The sequence below is a fragment of the Bufo gargarizans genome, chromosome 6 (genome assembly GCF_014858855.1).
Source record: "Bufo gargarizans isolate SCDJY-AF-19 chromosome 6, ASM1485885v1, whole genome shotgun sequence".
NCBI classification, from domain to species: domain Eukaryota; kingdom Metazoa; phylum Chordata; class Amphibia; order Anura; family Bufonidae; genus Bufo; species Bufo gargarizans.
The window spans coordinates 330,357,589-330,377,512 of NC_058085.1; the positions used below are offsets into that span (position 1 = coordinate 330,357,589).

At 44.6% G+C, this 19,924-nt stretch overlaps 1 protein-coding gene across 3 annotated transcripts in view; it reads left to right on the forward strand.

The window, feature by feature from the left end:
- The window catches only part of LOC122939885 (alpha-2-macroglobulin-like), a 191,167-nt gene that overhangs the window by 37,283 nt on the left and 133,960 nt on the right, over positions 1 to 19,924 (forward strand). For all 3 annotated transcript variants that reach the window (XM_044296070.1, XM_044296071.1, XM_044296072.1), the window contains exons 5-9: positions 3,917 to 3,937; positions 7,368 to 7,521; positions 9,619 to 9,703; positions 11,652 to 11,766; positions 13,371 to 13,485. In XM_044296070.1, coding sequence (XP_044152005.1) covers positions 3,917 to 3,937; positions 7,368 to 7,521; positions 9,619 to 9,703; positions 11,652 to 11,766; positions 13,371 to 13,485 — 490 coding nt within the window. The remainder of the gene's footprint in view (positions 1 to 3,916; positions 3,938 to 7,367; positions 7,522 to 9,618; positions 9,704 to 11,651; positions 11,767 to 13,370; positions 13,486 to 19,924) is intronic.

The window sequence follows — 19,924 nt, forward strand, 5'->3', positions numbered from 1 at the left end:
AGTAGGCCTCAGATTCAGATGGCAGAATTGCCGAGGGTCTCTATGGATATGAATCCCCAAATAAAGGAAGCTGTCCACCACTTTCAGGGGGGACACCGGAGAGATATCTATCCCTTTTTCCACATCCACTATACAAAGACTGGATTTAGCCCAGTTCACTCGCAATCCTGAGTATCTACCATATCCATTCACCACTTCTAGCAGGGTTTCTAAGGAAAGGCCAGGGTCAGCTAAGTACACCAACAGGTCATCCGCGTACAGCGACACCTTCTCCTGTACCCCGGCTATCGTCCATCCCTCTATCAAAGAGCTATGATTGATTAGTTGTGTGAGGGGTTCCATTATCAGGGCAAACAGCAATGGGGACAGGGGACAACCCTGTCTGATGCCCCTATACAACCTAAAGGGTCGGGAAGTAAAGCCATTCACCCTGATGCGTGCTGTAGGCGCCTGATATAGCAGCTGGACCCATTTAATAAATGAGGGAGGGAAGTGAAGGCGGGAAATTGTCTCCCAAATGAAGTACCACTCTACCGAGTCAAAGGCTTCCTCATTATCGAGAGACGATAAGACCCTTGATCCTGCATTATCATGCCTAACCTGCAAGTTGGTATATAATCTCCTAAGGTTGATATCAGTTGTCTTTCCAGGCATAAAGCCTGATTGATCGGGGTCAATGACGGATAGGACTACCTAAGTCGCCTGGCCAGTACTTTGGCTAAGATTTTTGCGTCAGTATTCAGTAGGGCAATAGGCCTATATGACGCACATTGGTCCGGAGGCTTCCCAGCCTTATGAATTACTACAATGGTAGCCTCTCCAAAGGATGGAGGCAACCCACCGGATTCATAGGCGTAGTTAAAGAGTTTTAGTAGTCGTGCAGAATGTAAATCGACATCTAGTCTGTACCATTCGACCGGGAAGCCGTCCGGACCAGGTGATTTCCCTACTGCCATATCCCCGATCGCAGCTTTGATCTCCCCTTCATCAATAACTCCCTCTAAATATGTGCTATCTTCCTTAGCCAAAGGTGTAAGGGGGATGGCTTGAAGGAAGGATCGGATCTCATCCGGGGTCAAACTAATTTTAAAGCTATACAGGCCTGCATAGAATTGGGCAAACTGCTCGCAGATATTCCCCGGCCGATATACCTTCGAGCCATCTCTACAGGTAATGTGCAGGACTACCGTCTGTGGCGCCTCAGTCCTGGCCAGGAAAGCCAAGGCACTCCCGTTCTTGTCTCCGTCTGCAAACACTAAGCGCCTTTGATACAATAGCTTCTTCTGGGTATACTCTGTTAGGTGTAAACTAAGTTTCCTCTGTGCCTCATCCCATAACCTACGACTCTCTACATTCGGGTCTACGGTAAAAGCCTGCTCTTTCTCTACCACCTCCTCTTCCAACTTGGTCCTAGTAGCACTCAACTCCTTCCTATGCGTAGCTATCGCCTGAATCAAGGTGCCACGCAGTACAACTTTAAAGGCCTCCCACTCCACTGACGGGTTGGTCGAGCCCTCATTGAATTCCCAATAGTTCTTCATGCCTTGCTGCGCAGGCCAAACTACCGGTAGGACCTCCAGCCATTTACTATTGAGCCTCCATATTCTTTCAGCCGATGCAAGGGGTCGTCTCAGAATTACCAATAAGGGAGCATGGTCAGAAATGCCTCTTGGCAAATAGTAAGCTACCACCAGAGAGGATAACAGGTCCCTACTAAGGAACACTAAATCAATCTGGGAGAGTGCCGCGTGAGAGGCAGAGTAACAGGAGTATTGACGTATCCCCGGATGCAAATACCTCCAGCCCTCTGTTAATGCAAACACATCTGCCCAGGAACTTAACGCCTCATTTTGAGTATCATTAAGGCGAAGTCGATCCAACGACCGGTCTAGGACCGCATTGTAGTCCCCAAGCACAATCAGAGGCATCGGGGGCATGGATGCTACTCGTTTCATAATCTCGTCCAGTATCTCCCTCCGAAAGGGGGGGGGAACATAAACACCTACCACAAGGTAGTCAATGCCTCTGATTGCAGCGTGGAGAATCACAAAACGCCCCATCGCATCAGTATGCACCGAATACGACCGGAAGGGAAGGGACTTCGCCACCAGAATTGATAAACCTCTGGCTCTAGAGTTATATACAGCGTGGTAGGCCGCACCCACCCAGGGCCTCCGCAGCGCCAGAAGTTTCCGCCCCTGCAGATGTGTCTCCTGCAATATCAGTACGTCCGGGTTGTGGTTTCGTAGGAAATTAAAGACCAATGACCGTTTGAGCTTGTCATTCAGGCCCCTGACATTCCAGGAGACAAAGTGACAGACCCTCATCATGGCGGCTTGATAAAACAATATCTCCAAAAGAAACCGCACCACCCAAGCCATACACTCACACACTCATACCAACTCCTCAAAATTAAAGCAAAAAAAAACCAATATGCCCAAAACATCAGGCAATGCCCCCTCCCTGCCCAGATGGCCCCAACATATCCGAGCCTAAATGCCCACCCCCCATTTGTCTCACTAGTAGAAAGAAGGACGGGGAGACCCGTTCTCAACCCACCACTCTAGGTAAACCACTGAACTGAACCTAGGCAGCAGAATGCCCTAACGATCGCACATTCAGCTCCATCTTATAACATAATCATCTGAAATCATAGGCTGAGTCCCCGAGAGATTTATAGGGTCAAGTACCTGTTTAATAAAGCGCTCCGCAAACTCCTCAGGGGAGAGACCCTCCGCCTTCTCAGGTAGTCCCATAATGCGGATATTGTTCCGTCTGTTATGGCGTCCTCTACTTTCGCCATCAGGGTTTTGACTTGGTTTTGCAGAGCATGTATCGCAGAGTCTTCACGCTGAGCCCTGTCCTCCACGTCACCTAGCCTCCTCTCCACCTCAGTCGTTCTCTCCCGTATCTTATCAATATCATGCCTGAGGAGAGTAAGATCCGCTTGTTAAGCGCCATCTGACAATTAGTGATGGCCGCCATGACTTTTGCGAGGTCCACCTCCGGTTGTTCAGAAGAGGCCCCAACCTCCCGATCCTCTGTTTGGCTCATATTGTCCAGCATTAATTTAGGCAGGATAGCTGGCCCTGGGGTGCCCGTTTTCCGGCCCATAAAGCGATCTCCCGTTCACCAGCAACAGGGATAGCGGCCCTCCAGCAATCACCCTCACTCAGGGTTAACAAGATATTAGCCGCGCCACTTACTTTAGTGAGTCCTTTCCTTGGAGCAAGGGACAGCCCCACTACGCCCCAGCACAGCGGCACTCTCTACAAGGTACGATCCTCTTATAGGTCAGGAGCAGGAAAGCAGGAGAGCCAACAGCACCCACGGTCCAGCGCTAGCATCAGAGAGAGGAGGCAGCTGTCCCCAGGGCTGCGGCCAAGATGGTGCCCGTACTGTCAGACACGTGGGGGGAACTTTAAGCCAGCAGTCCAGCCGGGAGAGAACCTGGGGGTCACACCGACCTGCAGCACCAGGCTCTGCTCGATCACCGCTGCCGGTAAGGATAATGTCCGTACAACCCACTCCTCTCGCTCTCACCGAGAGGTCTGCAGTCCGGGGTATCACGTAGTGTGTAGGCCTAGCTCGGAGAAACCAGACAGGCAGCGACAGCCACAGCCGCAGAGCCGATAGTCAGGCCACCGGTAGTCAATCCGGTTGCTAATTACCGCGGGGTGTCTCTAGCAAGAAACAAGGATCCAAAAAGTCAGACGATCAGGATAATTCCAGGATACTGCCGGAGCTGAAGCAACTTGCGACCTCACGCCATAACAGTCAGGCCACGCCTATTTATTTACTTTTTACATTAAGAATGTCTTAACAGTTTTTGCTGTTTATTGGTCTGTATGCATTTTTTTTTTTTTTTTTTACATAACGAATAACTTAACAGGTTTTGTTTCCTCTTTAATTGCAGTTATCAACCGTAAAGTTACAGGTATGTTTTTCTAGAAAAAGTTCAAATGTTTATGATGAGAATGACTGTATATGAAGAGCATGACCAGTATTAATACTAATCCAGAAAATACTCAAAAAACATGAACTGCTGTCCTCAACTCTTCTAAATACACAAACCAAAACTCTCTTTCAAGATGAGGCACCTAGATATTTTACTAGATAAAATTAGCAGCATCAACAATTTTATTAATTAAAGGAATAACTTTAACACTCTACCACTAATTTTACTTACCGGTTCAACAAACAGAAGCCAACAATAAACCATGGTCCTTGGAGATCTACTGCAATTCTGCCCATGCGCTTCATTTACCCCAAGCTTTCACCAATGGCTTTGGCGCACTATAACAAATCACAAATGGCTGTTTTTCTACCACCACTTCCTATATAATGGTCCTTCAAAATTAGCCAGACCAACTAAAATTCTCAGGACGATACCCACAATAATTCTCTACCACCAGTTTAATACTAAGTCTCCAAATTCCATCAAACACCAAAGATGGCATGACACCAAAAATTCACAACGCACTCCCAAGTTTTTCTATTATGACATGCACACAAAAATATTGGAAGAAGAGTTCCATATTGTCATAAACAGAAATGAGAAAATGACAAGAAAACAAGAATACCAAAATTCTAACCATGGTGCCAATAACGTGCCAAAAACCTTATGAATAGGTTAGGTAACAATCTGATCCTCATTTTCCCTGACATCTTTGAGGGAAAGTCGAAACACCTACACACACATCAAATGGTTGTCCAGTCCCACTTAAATTTGCGTGTTTGGCTGACATTAACCTAATGTACTTGTGCACTGAGCCTGTATATTTACTTTAGGTTGTGGAGTAAGGCTGTACCAGATATTGTCCACTATGGAGTCCAATGAAACATGCCACATGTCGTACTCTGTTGGATTTGTTTGACACCCAATAGAAAAAGACCTATGCAAGATTCTGTATGAAATCGGAGACATATGAATGTATAGAGCTCATGCACCTCTATGGGTGTCTGATTAAGTCTCCATATCAAACAAGCTGTGAGCCCTTATAAATACTTTTCACAATATAATTAATTGATGACCTCTAGGGTTATGGTCTCCAACTTGTGTCTCTCTAGCTGATTAAAAAATATAACCTACGGCATACACTCAATCTTTGAGACAGTGGTGCACCTTCAATGGAAGCAGGCCATGCGACTGCTATGGGGCCCAGATGGAGGGGTGCCCAGCGCCGTACTACATTCTCTTGCTTATGTAAAATAAAATACATTTTCATTCAGCCACCACTAGGGAAACCTCAGTGCAAACAGCTTATTACAGCTTCTACAGGTCATATTGGCATATTGGCATATTAGCATATTGTGATAAAGTTCATTATTTTCTGTAATGTACTGATAAACATTAGACTTTCATATATTTTAGATTCATTACACACCAACTGAAGTAGTTCAAGCCTTTTATTGTTTTAATATTGATGATTTTGGCATACAGCTCATGAAAACCCCAAATTCCTATCTAAAAAAATTAGCATATCATGAAAAGGTTCTCTAAACGAGCTATTAACCTAATCATCTGAATCAACTAATTAACTCTAAACACCTGCAAAAGATTCCTGAGGCTTTTAAAAACTCCCAGCCTGGTTCATTACTCAAAACCGCAATCATGGGTAAGACTGCCGACCTGATTGCTGTCCAGAAGGCCATCATTGACACCCTCAAGCAAGAGGGTAAGACACAGAAATAAATTTCTGAACGAATAGGCTGTTCCCAGAGTGCTGTATCAAGGCACCTCAGTGGGAAGTCTGTGGGAAGGAAAAAGTGTGGCAGAAAACGCTGCACAACGAGAAGAGGTGACCGGACCCTGAGGAAGATTGTGGAGAAGGACCGATTCCAGACCTTGGGGGACCTGCGGAAGCAGTGGACTGAGTCTGGAGTAGAAACATTCACAGGCGTGTGCAGGAAATGGGCTACAGGTGCCGCATTACCCAGGTCAAGCCACTTTTGAACCAGAAACAGCGGCAGAAGCGCCTGACCTGGGCTACAGAGAAGCAGCACTGGACTGTTGCTCAGTGGTCCAAAGTACTTTTTTCGGATGAAAGCAAATTTTGCATGTCATTCGGAAATCAAGGTGCCAGAGTCTGGAGGAAGACTGGGGAGAGGGAAATGCCAAAATGCCTGAAGTCCAGTGTCAAGTACCCACAGTCAGTGATGGTCTGGGGTGCCATGTCAGCTGCTGGTGTTGGTCCACTGTGTCTTATCAAGGGCAGGGTCAATGCAGCTAGCTATCAGGAGATTTTGGAGCACTTCATGCTTCCATCTGCTGAAAAGCTTTATGGAGATGAAGATTTCATCTTTCAGCACGACCTGGCACCTGCTCACAGTGCCAAAACCACTGGTAAATGGTTTACTGACCATGGTATCACTGTGCTCTATTGGCCTGCCAACTCTCCTGACCAGAACCCCATAGAGAATCTGTGGGATATTGGGAAGAGAAAGTTGAGAGACGCAAGACCCAACACTCTGGATGAGCTTAAGGCCGCTATCGAAGCATCCTGGGCCTCCATAACACCTCAGCAGTGCCACAGGCTGATTGCCTCCATGCCACGCCGCATTGAAGCAGTCATTTCTGCAAAAGGATTCCCGACCAAGTATTGAGTGCAGAACTGAACATAATTATTTGAAGGTTGACTTTTTTTGTATTAAAAACACTTTTCTTTTATTGGTCGGATGAAATATGCTAATTTTTTTTTATAGGAAATTTGGGTTTTCATGAGCTGTATGCCAAAATCATCAATATTAAAACAATAAAAGGCTTGAACTACTTCAGTTGGTGTGTAATGAATCTAAAATATATGAAAGTCTAATGTTTATCAGTACATTACAGAAAATAATGAACTTTATCACAATATGCTAATTATTTGAGAAGGACCTGTATTTTAGTCAATTGTAACAGTATTCATTCCGATGCATTTAGCTCCCCCTAGTGATGGCTGCAGGCGGCCATCTTACTAAAAGATGGGAAGCAGGAGATTTATCAATGTGCTTATGCTAGTTGTCTAGTATACATTTTTAATTTTTTTTATTTGGTGTTTAGAATGAGTGCCATATTTATGAATCACCTGTTCCCTTTTACTGTCATAGAGTTCAGTGAGGCCGGGTGCAACTTTTTTTAATACAATTAAAAAAGAAAATTATAAAAATTTCTTCTGCTTAATGCCTTCTGCATTGCCTGGGAATGATTGATGCACAAGTACCAGAATATTGGGTGGGCACGAGGTCCATACTAAGTTTTTCTATGTGGCCCTGTGAGATCTGTGCACACTCTTGCCTGTATGTTGAGAGTGGTAGTCTTACAAGAGGTGGACAACTGTAGGTTGAAAACCTCTCTATGATGGATTTGATTTTCTATGTTTCAGGATCCAGAGAAAAACCTAATCGGACAGTGGCTAAATGTCAGCCTCAGTCAGGGAATTGCTGAGCTCTCCCTCCCTCTCTCTTTGGAGCCTTTGCTAGGAGAATATTCGATCCACGTGAAGGACAAGGTCCATACATTCAGTGTGGAAGAATATGGTAAAAAGGTGTATTCTAAGAAAGTGCCGTAAAATGGCCATAGGCTTTCCTAGCATGTCTATTCTAGTAAATACTTGTCACGGCTGAGGATGGAGAAAACCCTCAGCCGTGCGATGCCAGAAGATGGATGGTCGATGCAAGGCCAGGACAGGAATCAGGGAACAGGTCACCTCCTATCAATCCCTAATTCTGACCCTGATTCCTGTCCTGGCCTTACATCGACCATCCATCTTCTGGCATCGTCCGATTATATACCCCAACCATGGGATGATTACTTATTCAAGTAACAATTAAGCCTGTGGCAACCTTCATGTGAAATACACAACCTACATATAAAATGCCAGACCGCTTATACTAAATTAAATCCTTTATTACAAAACTCGCAATTTATTACAGACATGATTAAAAGAAATTGGTGCAGGAGATAAAAACTACATCACTGGAGGAAACATACAGTGGATACAGGTCCTTATTCGTCCAACATGATCATTCATATGCAAAAAAATTCATAAATGGAAAGATGGAACATAGGACAATTACCCATACTGTGTCTCCTCCAGGATGGCGCCAACCCCAACGGGCATTTCTGCGTACCTTCGTCTGGGGGTAGCGTCATCACTGGGAGACATGGTTTATATATGGGAACCGACCAATCGCTACATACCATCTATTTGCTAATTCGTTTGTCACCGCAATCGCGCCGGAAGTGACCTATAACATTTGAATGTCGGCATCCAGAGGAGCACGTGAGCCGTTTGGATCACCTGATCCTCACGCGGTCACATGATCCGGGTGACGTCACGTAGACGCGCACAGAATGTCGCGGCCCCGCGATGTCATCCTGACTTATTATACACAGTTCAAACTAGCAGCAGAACGGTCGCATTATCATACTCATACAACAGAGGGATGTAATTGCATAAGATTGAGAGAGGTACAAGAGCATAGAAGATCGGTGGCCACCTTCATTTAGATATAAAAGCCAATATATGAATACACATTAATTTCAAACGTGACCCATAGTGAGTAGGTAGCATGTATCCCCCATGGGTCAAAGCACGTGAACATACATGTGAAAAAAAAAAAAAAACATATATTAATTGATGAGTGATTACTCCTATAAAATCCACTTACATCTCTCAGGCCTATGCCATATTGTGCATCTTCTGGCATCGCACGGCTGAGGGTTTTCCCCATCCTCAGCCGTGACAGTATGACCACAAGGGTGGCCCCCACTGGCAGATGGTATATCACAGGAGGATGACTCCAGCTAGCCATGGCTGAAGTACCTCTCAGACTACTGATCACAGCAGAGGCTAAATAGCCCATGTAGCCACACCCACACACAGACACACCCAATGCACACACACTAGGAAGGAAGTTAACCTTTCCAACACCAGGGAAGGGAAGACTGCAACTTAAAGGGGAATACACACACAATAAACCCCGTGCACACCAGACAAGGAAAGTGCACACATATAAACACACGTTGCCATAGGCAACCGCATGCATACACAGTGAGCAGCCCAGCAACCAGCTCCAGCTGCTACACCACCAAACTATATGTTGCCAACGGCAACCATACGTGAGGCAACAAATCCAGAGCTCTCACTTGTGGTTGACAACACAGAACAAACCGCTGACAACCGCATACGACCACAAGAGTCGCGGCCATAAGCATGGTCGTGACAATACTTCTACTTTTCATAAGGTATTAATTATGGAGCATCATTTTTATAACACTGCATTAAGTTGTTTCCATGTTATAGAAGTCACATAAGTTACAAATGTGTGTTAATAGTTGGGGGTGTGTCCCTGCACATCTGATGCTGTCCAATCAGTGATGCCAGTGTCACACTGTGTAGAGACACACCCCTTTGAAAAGGCGGAAAGGTAACACCCAGTTGTCAATTTATTCCCAAATACTCAGAGGGAATAACAGAGGAACAACACAATGGTCTATGAAGAGAAGTTCCAGAATTGTTACTACATGGGGAATGCCAGTGTTTACTATAACAGACATGCCAGGAGGGGTGACAATCTCTTCCAATTATTATTTCTGAATTCCTCAGACTTTTCTGATATATGTCTTTGCAGTTCTGCCAAAATTTGAGGTCACCCTTCATTTTCCCAAAGCCGTTGTCATCACTGATGAGAAATGCACATTACAATTGTGTGGCAGGTAAAGTAAATGTTACCTATCCGACTGTAAATCATTCTGGAATATAATGTAAGACAAATATAGTAACATCATCTACATAGTTACATAGCACAGCTGAAAAAAGACACATGACCATCAAGTTCATCCAAGGTATGGGAGAAATGGGGATAAGAGCCGGGGGTGGGGGATACTTCCTGATCCCAAATGGTGATCAGACTGGATCAAAACTCCATTCTATACCTTTACATACGAGATATCTAATAACATCTAAAATCTAATATTGAAGCATTCATATTGACAAAGACAAAAACAGTCCTTTAAAGGGGTACTTTAATATTGATTGCCTATTCACAGGAGAGGCCATCAATATCCAATCAACACTGATAGTCCGACCCCCTGCACCACCTCCGATCACCACCTACCCTGCAGTAGCTCCAGTACACCGCACCATTTCTGTAGTGGACGGAGCTAGTTACTGCAGCGCTGCTCCTACAGTCGGTAGCGGAGCTACTGCAGTTATTGCAGAACAGCTGATCACTGAGGGTATAGGACAGGTATCGGCAACCTTCGGCACTCCAGCTGCCGTAAAACTACAACTCCTAGCATGCAACATGCTCGGCTGTTCTTCTAAATCCCACAGAAGTTAACAGAGCATTCTGGGAGTTGTAGTTTCAGAAAAGCTGGAGAGCCAAAGGTTGTTGATCCCTCGACCTCCATGAATCAAATATTTATGGTCTATCCTCAGGTATCTCGAGAAGGAATAATTGTGTGAACTCTGTAGCCAAGATTGTTAGTCCACATAAGGGCTCTTTCACACTTGCGTTCTTTTCTTCCGGCATAGAGTTCCGTCGTCGGGGCTCTATGCCGGAAGAATCCTGATCAGTTTTATCCCAATGCATTCTGAATGGAGTGAAATCCGTTCAGGATGCATCAGGATGTCTTCAGTTCAGGACCGGAACGTTTTTTGGCCGGAGAAAATACTGCAGCATGCTGCGCTTTCTGCTCCGGCCAAAAATCCTGAAGACTTGCCGCAAGGCCGCATCCGGAATTAATGCCCATTGAAAGGCATTGATCCGGATCCGGCCTTAAGCTAAACGTTGTTTCGGCGCATTGCCGGATCCGACGTTTAGCTTTTTCTGAATGGTTGGATGACGTGCCATGCGTCATCCAACCATGCCATTTTTCTGAATGCGCATGGATGACGTGCCATGCGATCATGTCATCCATGCGCTTGGGGCGCCCTGACGTCACTCTGGAGCACCCGGGGAGCCGCACGGACGGTAAGTATACTGCTCCCCCGCTCCCCACTACACTTTACCATGGCTGCCAGGACTTTAGCGTCCCGGCAGCCATGGTAAAGTGTAGTGGGGAGCGGGGGAGCAGTATACTTACCGTCCGTGCGGCTCCCCGGGCGCTCCAGAGTGACGTCAGGGCGCCCCAAGCGCATGGATGACATGATCGCATGGCACGTCATCCATGCGCATGGGGCGCTCTGACGTCATTCTGGAGCACCCCGGGAGCCGCACAGACTGTAAGTATGCCGCTCCCCCGCTCCCCGCTCCTACTATGGCAACTAGGACTTTAATAGCGTCCTGGCTGCCATAGTAACACTGAAAGCATTATGAAGACGGATCCGTCTTCAAATGCTTTCAGTACACTTGCGTTTTTCCGGATCCGGCGTGTAATTCCGGCAAGTGGAGTACACGCTGGATCCGGACAACGCAAGTGTGAAAGAGGCCTAAGATCCTTAAAATCACTGTTACAAGTCACATCTGCATCCACCTGATTCCTTCCACCATCCTAAAGATAGGAACCGCGTGCATTGCACCCTGGCCAAAAAATCCTAGGTAATGACTGACCTTCATACACATGATCCCCCCAGAATTCTTCTCATTATTTTGCTTTTTATAAACAAAATCTGGAGAGGTCCTTTTTTATCTGATCATCTGATCTGTCTCTACTCCATTAGGTACACCTATGGGAAACCAGTGAAGGGTAATTATAAGATTCAAGTATGTCGATCGAAGGTTCCTTACTATTATACCCCGAGTCCTGATGTTCCTTGTGTAGACTTCACAGGAGAAGTAAGTTGTATTGAAAAAGTAGCAGGAACTTTGTAAAGATAATGTGATCACAAAGACAACTTATGTAAACAGCTCACCCTTATCTATTGCAATGTATTTGTGTTAAATGAGCGAGTGTGTGGTGTAACATTGTGAGGCTGTGCCCGCCGACCAGTTACAGTGGGTAAAGAGCCACAGATTCTTCATGTGCTATTATCCTTTCCATACATACATTTATTAGCTTTTATATAGCTTATCAACAATAAGATTGTTTGTCTTCACCATGGATTTAAGTGAATAGCTGGGTCTTCTACAGTCAACCACAATTCTTATATTTCTACAATCAACCATTGTGTCTATACCACTGCAATTTTGGTACCAATAGAAATATAGCTCTATTGCAACAATGAGATAATCAACAGTTAACAGCTGATATATATCAGGCCACAGGTGGATGCATTCTCTGTTGAGATGTATATATTTATTTATTTTATTTATTCTATGCACTTATATAGCGCTACTATATTCCGCAGCGCTTTACAGACATTAGCATCCAACTGTCCCCAATGGGGCTCACAATCTAAGATCTCTATCAGTATTTGGAGTGTGGGAGGAAACCCGAGAACCCAAAGGAAACCTACGCAAACACAGGGAGAACATATCTCATATTTACTGCATTATGTCCCTATTGGTGTAAGGTCTCATGCACACGGCTGTATCCATTTTGCAGATCCACAAAATATGGATGTGGTCCATATGCCATCCGCATTTTCTTGCAGACCTGTTTGACTTTGATAGGTCCATGGTCGGCATTCTGCAGACATATTCTATCTTTTTGCGGAACAGACATATGGATACAGAAAGCACTGCCCCATTAAACCTATGTTTGTCACTTTGGCAGCTGTCTTGAGCGCCGGTTTCCTGTGTGTATTTGGGATATTATTCTGTGAACCTCACATCACCTTGAGGTACTGCAAGAGTTAATTCCCCTTTGATCTGTTTCACCCATTGCTTGAGTAATAGGTTTCACTAGCTTGCTAAATCTTGCAAAGGTGCCATAATCCGCTTGTCTGCCCGTGTACTGACCTCTGCCGGATTCTCGGATTCTGACTCTTTGCTGCCTGATCTGACCATGCCTGTTCACCATACTGATCTTGTGCTGCAAGCCCTAAACTTTGGACTGTTTCACCGAGTCGCACAAACTCTACAGTTTTGCCTGATCCCTTGGTGCTTTGCAATGGTGTCTCTGACCCACATAGACCAGCAGTCAACCACACGGAGACTATTCCAAGTAGTAGCAGCCTCATGCGTTCCTTGCAGCAAAGACTAAATCCCTGTACAGGGGTTAAAGGGTAAAAAACAGGGAGCTGCCAGGGTAATGCCTTTAGGTTTAGGCCAAAGCCAAATCCATTGGTTGGCACGGAGGTTCTACAGTCAGTGTCTGTAACACACATGATCCTTTAGCTTGATAACCCTGAACATATAGGCAGAATGTTCACATTTTTGGTGCCATGTTAATTTCTGTTTCATTATAACTTGCATCTTTGATTCTTTGTGTATTTAAGGAGCTTTTGTAGCATATACACCATCCATTGTAATTCTGTAATCATTTGTGTCTTAACTAGCTGGATATCTCAGGATGTTCAACTGTGCAAGTGCCACTGGATACCTTTCAGCTAAACAGAAGAATACTGCAGATGAAATTGCTTGGGACAGCAACCATCACGGAGGAGGGGACAGGTTGTATGCTTATTATTATTATTATAACTTATACAGTTGAACAAACTTAAAGGGGTTCTGCAGTTTGTTTAAACTGATGATCTATCCTCTGGATAGATCATCAGCATCTGATCGGCGGGGGTACGACACCCAGGACACCCGCCGATCAGCTGTTTGAGAAGGCAGCAGCGCCGCTGCCTTCTCACTGTTTACCGCTGGCCCAGTGACGTCACGACTAGTATCAACTTGCCTGGGCGCAGCTAAGCTCTGTTCACTTGAATGGAGCTTAGCCCCGCCCAGGCAAGTTGATACTAGTCGCTGCCTTCTCAACAGCTGATCGACGGGGGTCCGGGTGTCGGACCCCCGCCGATCAGATGCTGATGATCTATCCAGAGGATAGATCATCAGTTTAAACAAAGTGTCAGGAAGCAGGGGGTGTTACCCCTACTCGGGGACCACGGACACGGCGCAGGGCACGGGTTCCCCTTCAGCTCGGTAGAACACCTGGTGCCGAGGGGCGGGTGCGCGGCATGTGCGCGTGCGCAGTACGCAGGCTGCGTACGCATTCCCGGGTGCATAGCATTCCTGCATTATCTGGCTGTCAGGTGTGAGCCTTGCTGGGGGAGGTTCCCAGTACACACCTTCCACCTTCCTTGCCTGCCATTGGTTCCTGGGGAGGGTGGTTCCTACCTCCCCTGGCTATAAAGACCTGGCCTGAGCTCTGGCTCATTGCTGAGTGTAAAGGGAGGAATATTAATCACCAATATTATGCGAATATCGATAATTAATATTCCTAAATAGGAGGAACCGTCTAGTGATGACTCAGCCTATTTATGCCTTTATATAATAAATACACAATACTTTTGCTATGCTTTACACTAATCACTATGCTAGCTGCATGCGCCTTACTAACTCGCTACCGCTAACAAGTACACGCTACACAAAGGGTACAAATATAACGGTATTTATTTAACACACTAAGCACGCAATACACTAACAATACACAGCACTACACATATACAATACTCAAACTACGCTACACGTTCCCAAATTCCACCCACAAACTAACTATACAATACACACATACAGGTATAACAACCCACCCGCCTAGCTCTATACTGTCCCTACGGGGTTACAAGAGGGTTATACAGTTTGTTTGCAGAGCAGCTGCATGCTCAACAGAGCAGCAGAGCAGGGGTTAACCATGGGATGCAGGGGTTAACCAGCGGGGCTAACTGCAAGGGTTAACCAGGGATACAGCAAGGGTCCAGGGACACAGCAGGGCAGAGTAGGAGAAGGTGTGCAGAGTAGGAGAAGGCGTTTAACAGGGGACTGGCGCAGCAGGGGTTAATGGATAAGGGATATCAGGGGTTACAAGGGGCAGCATGGGGTCTGGGATACAAAGGGTTAAATCGTTGGTGGGATAGTGGTAGGGAAATAAGGGGGGTGTATATGGTTGGCACTGCAAGGGAGGTACAATGCCATGCCAGCGTATACTCAGCCATCTCCAGGGGCATATGGGCCTCTCATCCTTCAGGCAGCAGTCCCCATGTGTCTGTGATTGTAGTCTGGTTGCCAGAGCCCTGTTCCTTTGTCCTGGACTGATATATAAGTCACTCTCACCCCCCCCCCCCCCTTTCCAGGGGTGTGACATCATCGTGTGCGTGTGACGGAATGCATGCACTCAGATTGCAGCAGACAACTGGCTGGCCCCCTGAGGCTCACAGCACCACACGCCCAGCCATGTCACAAACACAAGGTGGGGCCGCATAGTAAATAGGCTGATAAACCTCAAATCAATTGCCTTTGAAGTCACCAGCCACCTGGAGACATATCCACCCCCTGCAGGAACTCACTGAACGCTGGGGAAATTTAAGTATATATATATGTATGTATATAGATACTTGGGGCGCATCTATATACATATATATACTCATTATAAACCTGGGGGCATACATGGGCAGTTATAGGCCCATATATATATATATATATATATATATATAAATAAGAAATTCCGCAGCACATCCAGGTTGTAGAAAAGTAAAAAAAGACTTTATTCACCAAGCATGCAACGTTTCAATCCTCTCAATGGGATTTTCCTCAGGCAGTGACATAGTAAGCAGTGCAATGTGCGTATTTAAACGCTTTCACATCATTAAACAATCAAATAATCAAGTACATCCATTTAAAGAAAATACATTTAAAAATAGTGATACAAACAGTATTATCAACATCCTGATACATTCACATTATATCACCGAATTCAATTCAATGATGCAGTGTTAATCATTCCCATAACCAATTCGGCATATCATGTACAGCATAAAATATTTTAATTGTGGCAATTATCAATCCAGGTGCATATCTTCTATGAAAATTAAATGTGCAGGTGTACCTTCAGCAGGGTGATGAGTCCGCTCATAGGAGTGTGCGGTAGGGCCGATGCACATGGGTCCCGGCGTCCCGGGTATACTACTGCGCATGTCGCAGGACCTTCCTAGGGGTTCCGATCACGTGACCATCACAATGTGCTGATGGTTGAAGTGCGCATGTCCAAAGACCTTCCGACATGTGACCGCAGTCTGTACTAAACCCTCCGGTCACGTGATTAGATGTATCACATGCTCTGGGCTAGATGTTGTTACTTAGATGTCTCACGTGATCGGGACTTCGTGGTGAGGCAATAGAAGAGTATGATATTATTCAGGACACGCAATATAAATGTAAATATATCCTAAAAAATCTACATCTCGAGAATATGACTATATCTACATCATCATTTAAGTCCTAAAAGACATTAAATCCTCAAACAATATAAAATAGACCTACAGATATAGACCTAAGCATGCGGCTGATCCACTACACGTACTGTCACTGGTCCTAGTGGAGTCCTACTGTGTATCGCATGATCACCTTCCACACAAGTCAGTATCCATGGGTCAGAGATCAATCAGAGGGGATAAGGGTGATTGTATATCGATGGGGGTACCATCATTATACAAGGAGAAATAATAAGTGTTATGCGTAAATACCGCCATTTCTCTTTTAAAGTACTGAAATCAGTATATTTCGTTACAAGATCATCCCCTAGTCTACTCAAGGAGTTCAGTGCAAGTGGCCCATGTTGTCACCATAGAGCCCCAAGCTGAGATGTCCCGCCTGTCAGATGGATACCATCCCTGGAAATCCAGCATGTCAGGTTCGGGATCATCCTCTAGATTCCGGGGATAAACCTGTGCAATTCCATTATAATGTCACCAATCCCCAATGAGATCAATGGCTCCAAAGATTCCTCCATATGTTGGATCCGAGCATGCAGATAAGACAATCAAGACATCCCAAGTGTCCAATAGCTTTATCGTGTGTGGTCATATTCATGCATAGCAAAAGGTATTTAATAAGTATAGTTATTCATGTGTCTATAAGAAAATAGTGAAAAAAAGTTTTTTGCGTTCCGTCATAATTTGGTGGATCGACCTCCCATCGCTCACTCCTAATGTGAACAGTATTCACCACAATCCTGAGGATAATAAGAACAAAACAAAATATAAGATCACCTTGTTATATAAACAAGGGGCACTACTACTTAAAACTCAACTAAAGAACAAGCGAGCAAAATCCCAGGCGCAACAATCAGGACAATAACCAGGGTCTATAATCCACATTTAATCCCAGTGGTTTCAATGTGTTTAATTTAGCAATCCATTGCATCTCACATTTCTTCAGTAAAGTATGTCTATTACCACCCCTGCGTGGAGTGGGAATATGATCAACCAGCATACATTTCAGGTCCCTCTCCTTATGGCCCATGTCAGTAAAATGTTTTGGGACTGGGAGGTCCATGCGTTTTTTGCGAATCGTATATCGATGTTGATTGATTCGACTTTTAAAATCACATGTAGTCTCACCAATATATAATAACTGACATGGGCACCAAAGGATATATATGACGTATGATGATTCACATGTCAAAAAATGCTTGATGTAATATTTTTTCTGTGTCAAAGGATGTAAGAAAAAACTACCCTTTTGCATATATCGGCAATTAATGCAATTTAAGCATGGAAAACTTCCTAATTTAGGAGTATGCAAAAAGGTCTGGCCAGACTCCTTTTGTGTACCTATGTCCGTATGGACTAATTTATCCTTGAGATTCCTGGCTCTCTTGTATGACATGAGGGGAGGAAGAGAAAACTCTTCAATCCCCCGATGTCCACTTTTCAAGACTGACCAGTGTTTCAAAACAATTTGTCGAATATATAAGCTATCCTCTGTATACACAGTAACTAAAGGAATTCTCTTCATTTCTTTATTAGTATTCTCCTTCTTCTTAGTAAGGAGGTCTCTTCGTGATCTATCTTGAATAGTAGTAAGATGTTGATCCAATAGGGCTATGGGGTAATCCCTGTCTATAAAGAACTGTGTCATACGCTTTAGAGTCCCCTCCAATTCATCGTTATTGCTAACTATGCGTTTGGCACGGTAAAATTGGCTCAGGGGGAGGGATTTCACCATAGCCCTAGGATGTGCACTGTGGTAATTTAACAACGTGTTGCGATCGGTGGGCTTGGAGTATAGGCCCGTCGATAGCTTGTGATTGTCCAAAGTCACCACAGTGTCCAAAAAATGTATTTGGTTACGTGAGTGTTCCAAAGTGAATTTGATATCAGAGTCAATGGTGTTCAAAAATTGAAAGAACTCCATGAGCGTGTCCTCTGAGTCCACCCAAATCAAAAAAATATCATCTATGTATCGCCACCACCTCAGAACATGTCGGAAGTGGGGCGATACATAGATGTAAGTCTCCTCGAGGAAGGAGACCGCCATGTTGGCATAAGTGGGGGCCACATTGGACCCCATGGCGGTCCCCTTCCTCTGGAGATAAAAATGATCTCCAAACAAAAAATAATTGCACGTCAATACCAGATGTAACAGCTGTAATATGAAGTCCTGACATTCAGCTGTATGGGTGGATTGAGACAAGGCCTTAGTTACCACCTCTATCCCAAAATCATGTCTAATTGAGGTGTATAGGCTAGCAATATCTAGCGATGCTAGAATTACATCACCTGGTAAAGTAACTTCTTCTAGTTTATTTAGGAAATCTGAAGTATCCTGAATGTAGGACTGAGCTGACAATGCATACTGTCGTAATACTCTATCAAGAAAAATAGAAATATTAGACAGAAGGGATCCACGACCGGACACTATCGGTCTGCCAGGAGGGTTATTAAGGCTCTTGTGGATTTTAGGCAACAAGTATAAAAAAGGTGTCATAGGATGTGAAATAGAAAGGAAAATCTTGAGCTTGTCATCAATAATGCCAGCATTGCTGGCCTCTTGTAGCAAGCTCTGTATCCTCCGTTCAATGTCCCATCTAGGATCCGTGTTTAATTTCTGATAGACCTCACAGTCCTCCAACTGTCTGTTGGCCTCTGCAATGTATTGATGAGTGTCCATGACCACAATCGCACCACCCTTGTCAGCAGACTTGATGGTGAGACTGTGGTCATTGTTTGAGGATTTAATGTCTTTTAGGACTTAAATGATGATGTAGATATAGTCATATTCTCGAGATGTAGATTTTTTAGGATATATTTACATTTATATTGCGTGTCCTGAATAATATCATACTCTTCTATTGCCTCACCACGGAGTCCCGATCACGTGAGACATCTAAGTAACAACATCTAGCCCAGAGCATGTGATACATCTAATCACGTGACCGGAGGGTTTAGTACAGACTGCGGTCACATGTCGGAAGGTCTTTGGACATGCGCACTTCAACCATCAGCACATTGTGATGGTCACGTGATCGGAACCCCTAGGAAGGTCCTGCGACATGCGCAGTAGTATACCCGGGACGCCGGGACCCATGTGCATCGGCCCTACCGCACACTCCTATGAGCGGACTCATCACCCTGCTGAAGGTACACCTGCACATTTAATTTTCATAGAAGATATGCACCTGGATTGATAATTGCCACAATTAAAATATTTTATGCTGTACATGATATGCCGAATTGGTTATGGGAATGATTAACACTGCATCATTGAATTGAATTCAGTGATATAATGTGAATGTATCAGGATGTTGATAATACTGTTTGTATCACTATTTTTAAATGTATTTTCTTTAAATGGATGTACTTGATTATTTGATTGTTTAATGATGTGAAAGCGTTTAAATACGCACATTGCACTGCTTACTATGTCACTGCCTGAGGAAAATCCCATTGAGAGGATTGAAACGTCGCATGCTTGGTGAATAAAGTCTTTTTTTACTTTTCTACAACCTGGATGTGCTACGGAATTTCTTATTTTTATACATTTGGAGGTGGATCGCCTACCCAGCCGCTGGCACTCCGCATATACTTTACAGATAGTGGTGCTGCCCACACTTTCTCTCTATATATATATATATATATATATACACACCTGGGGGAGAGCCATGGCAGAT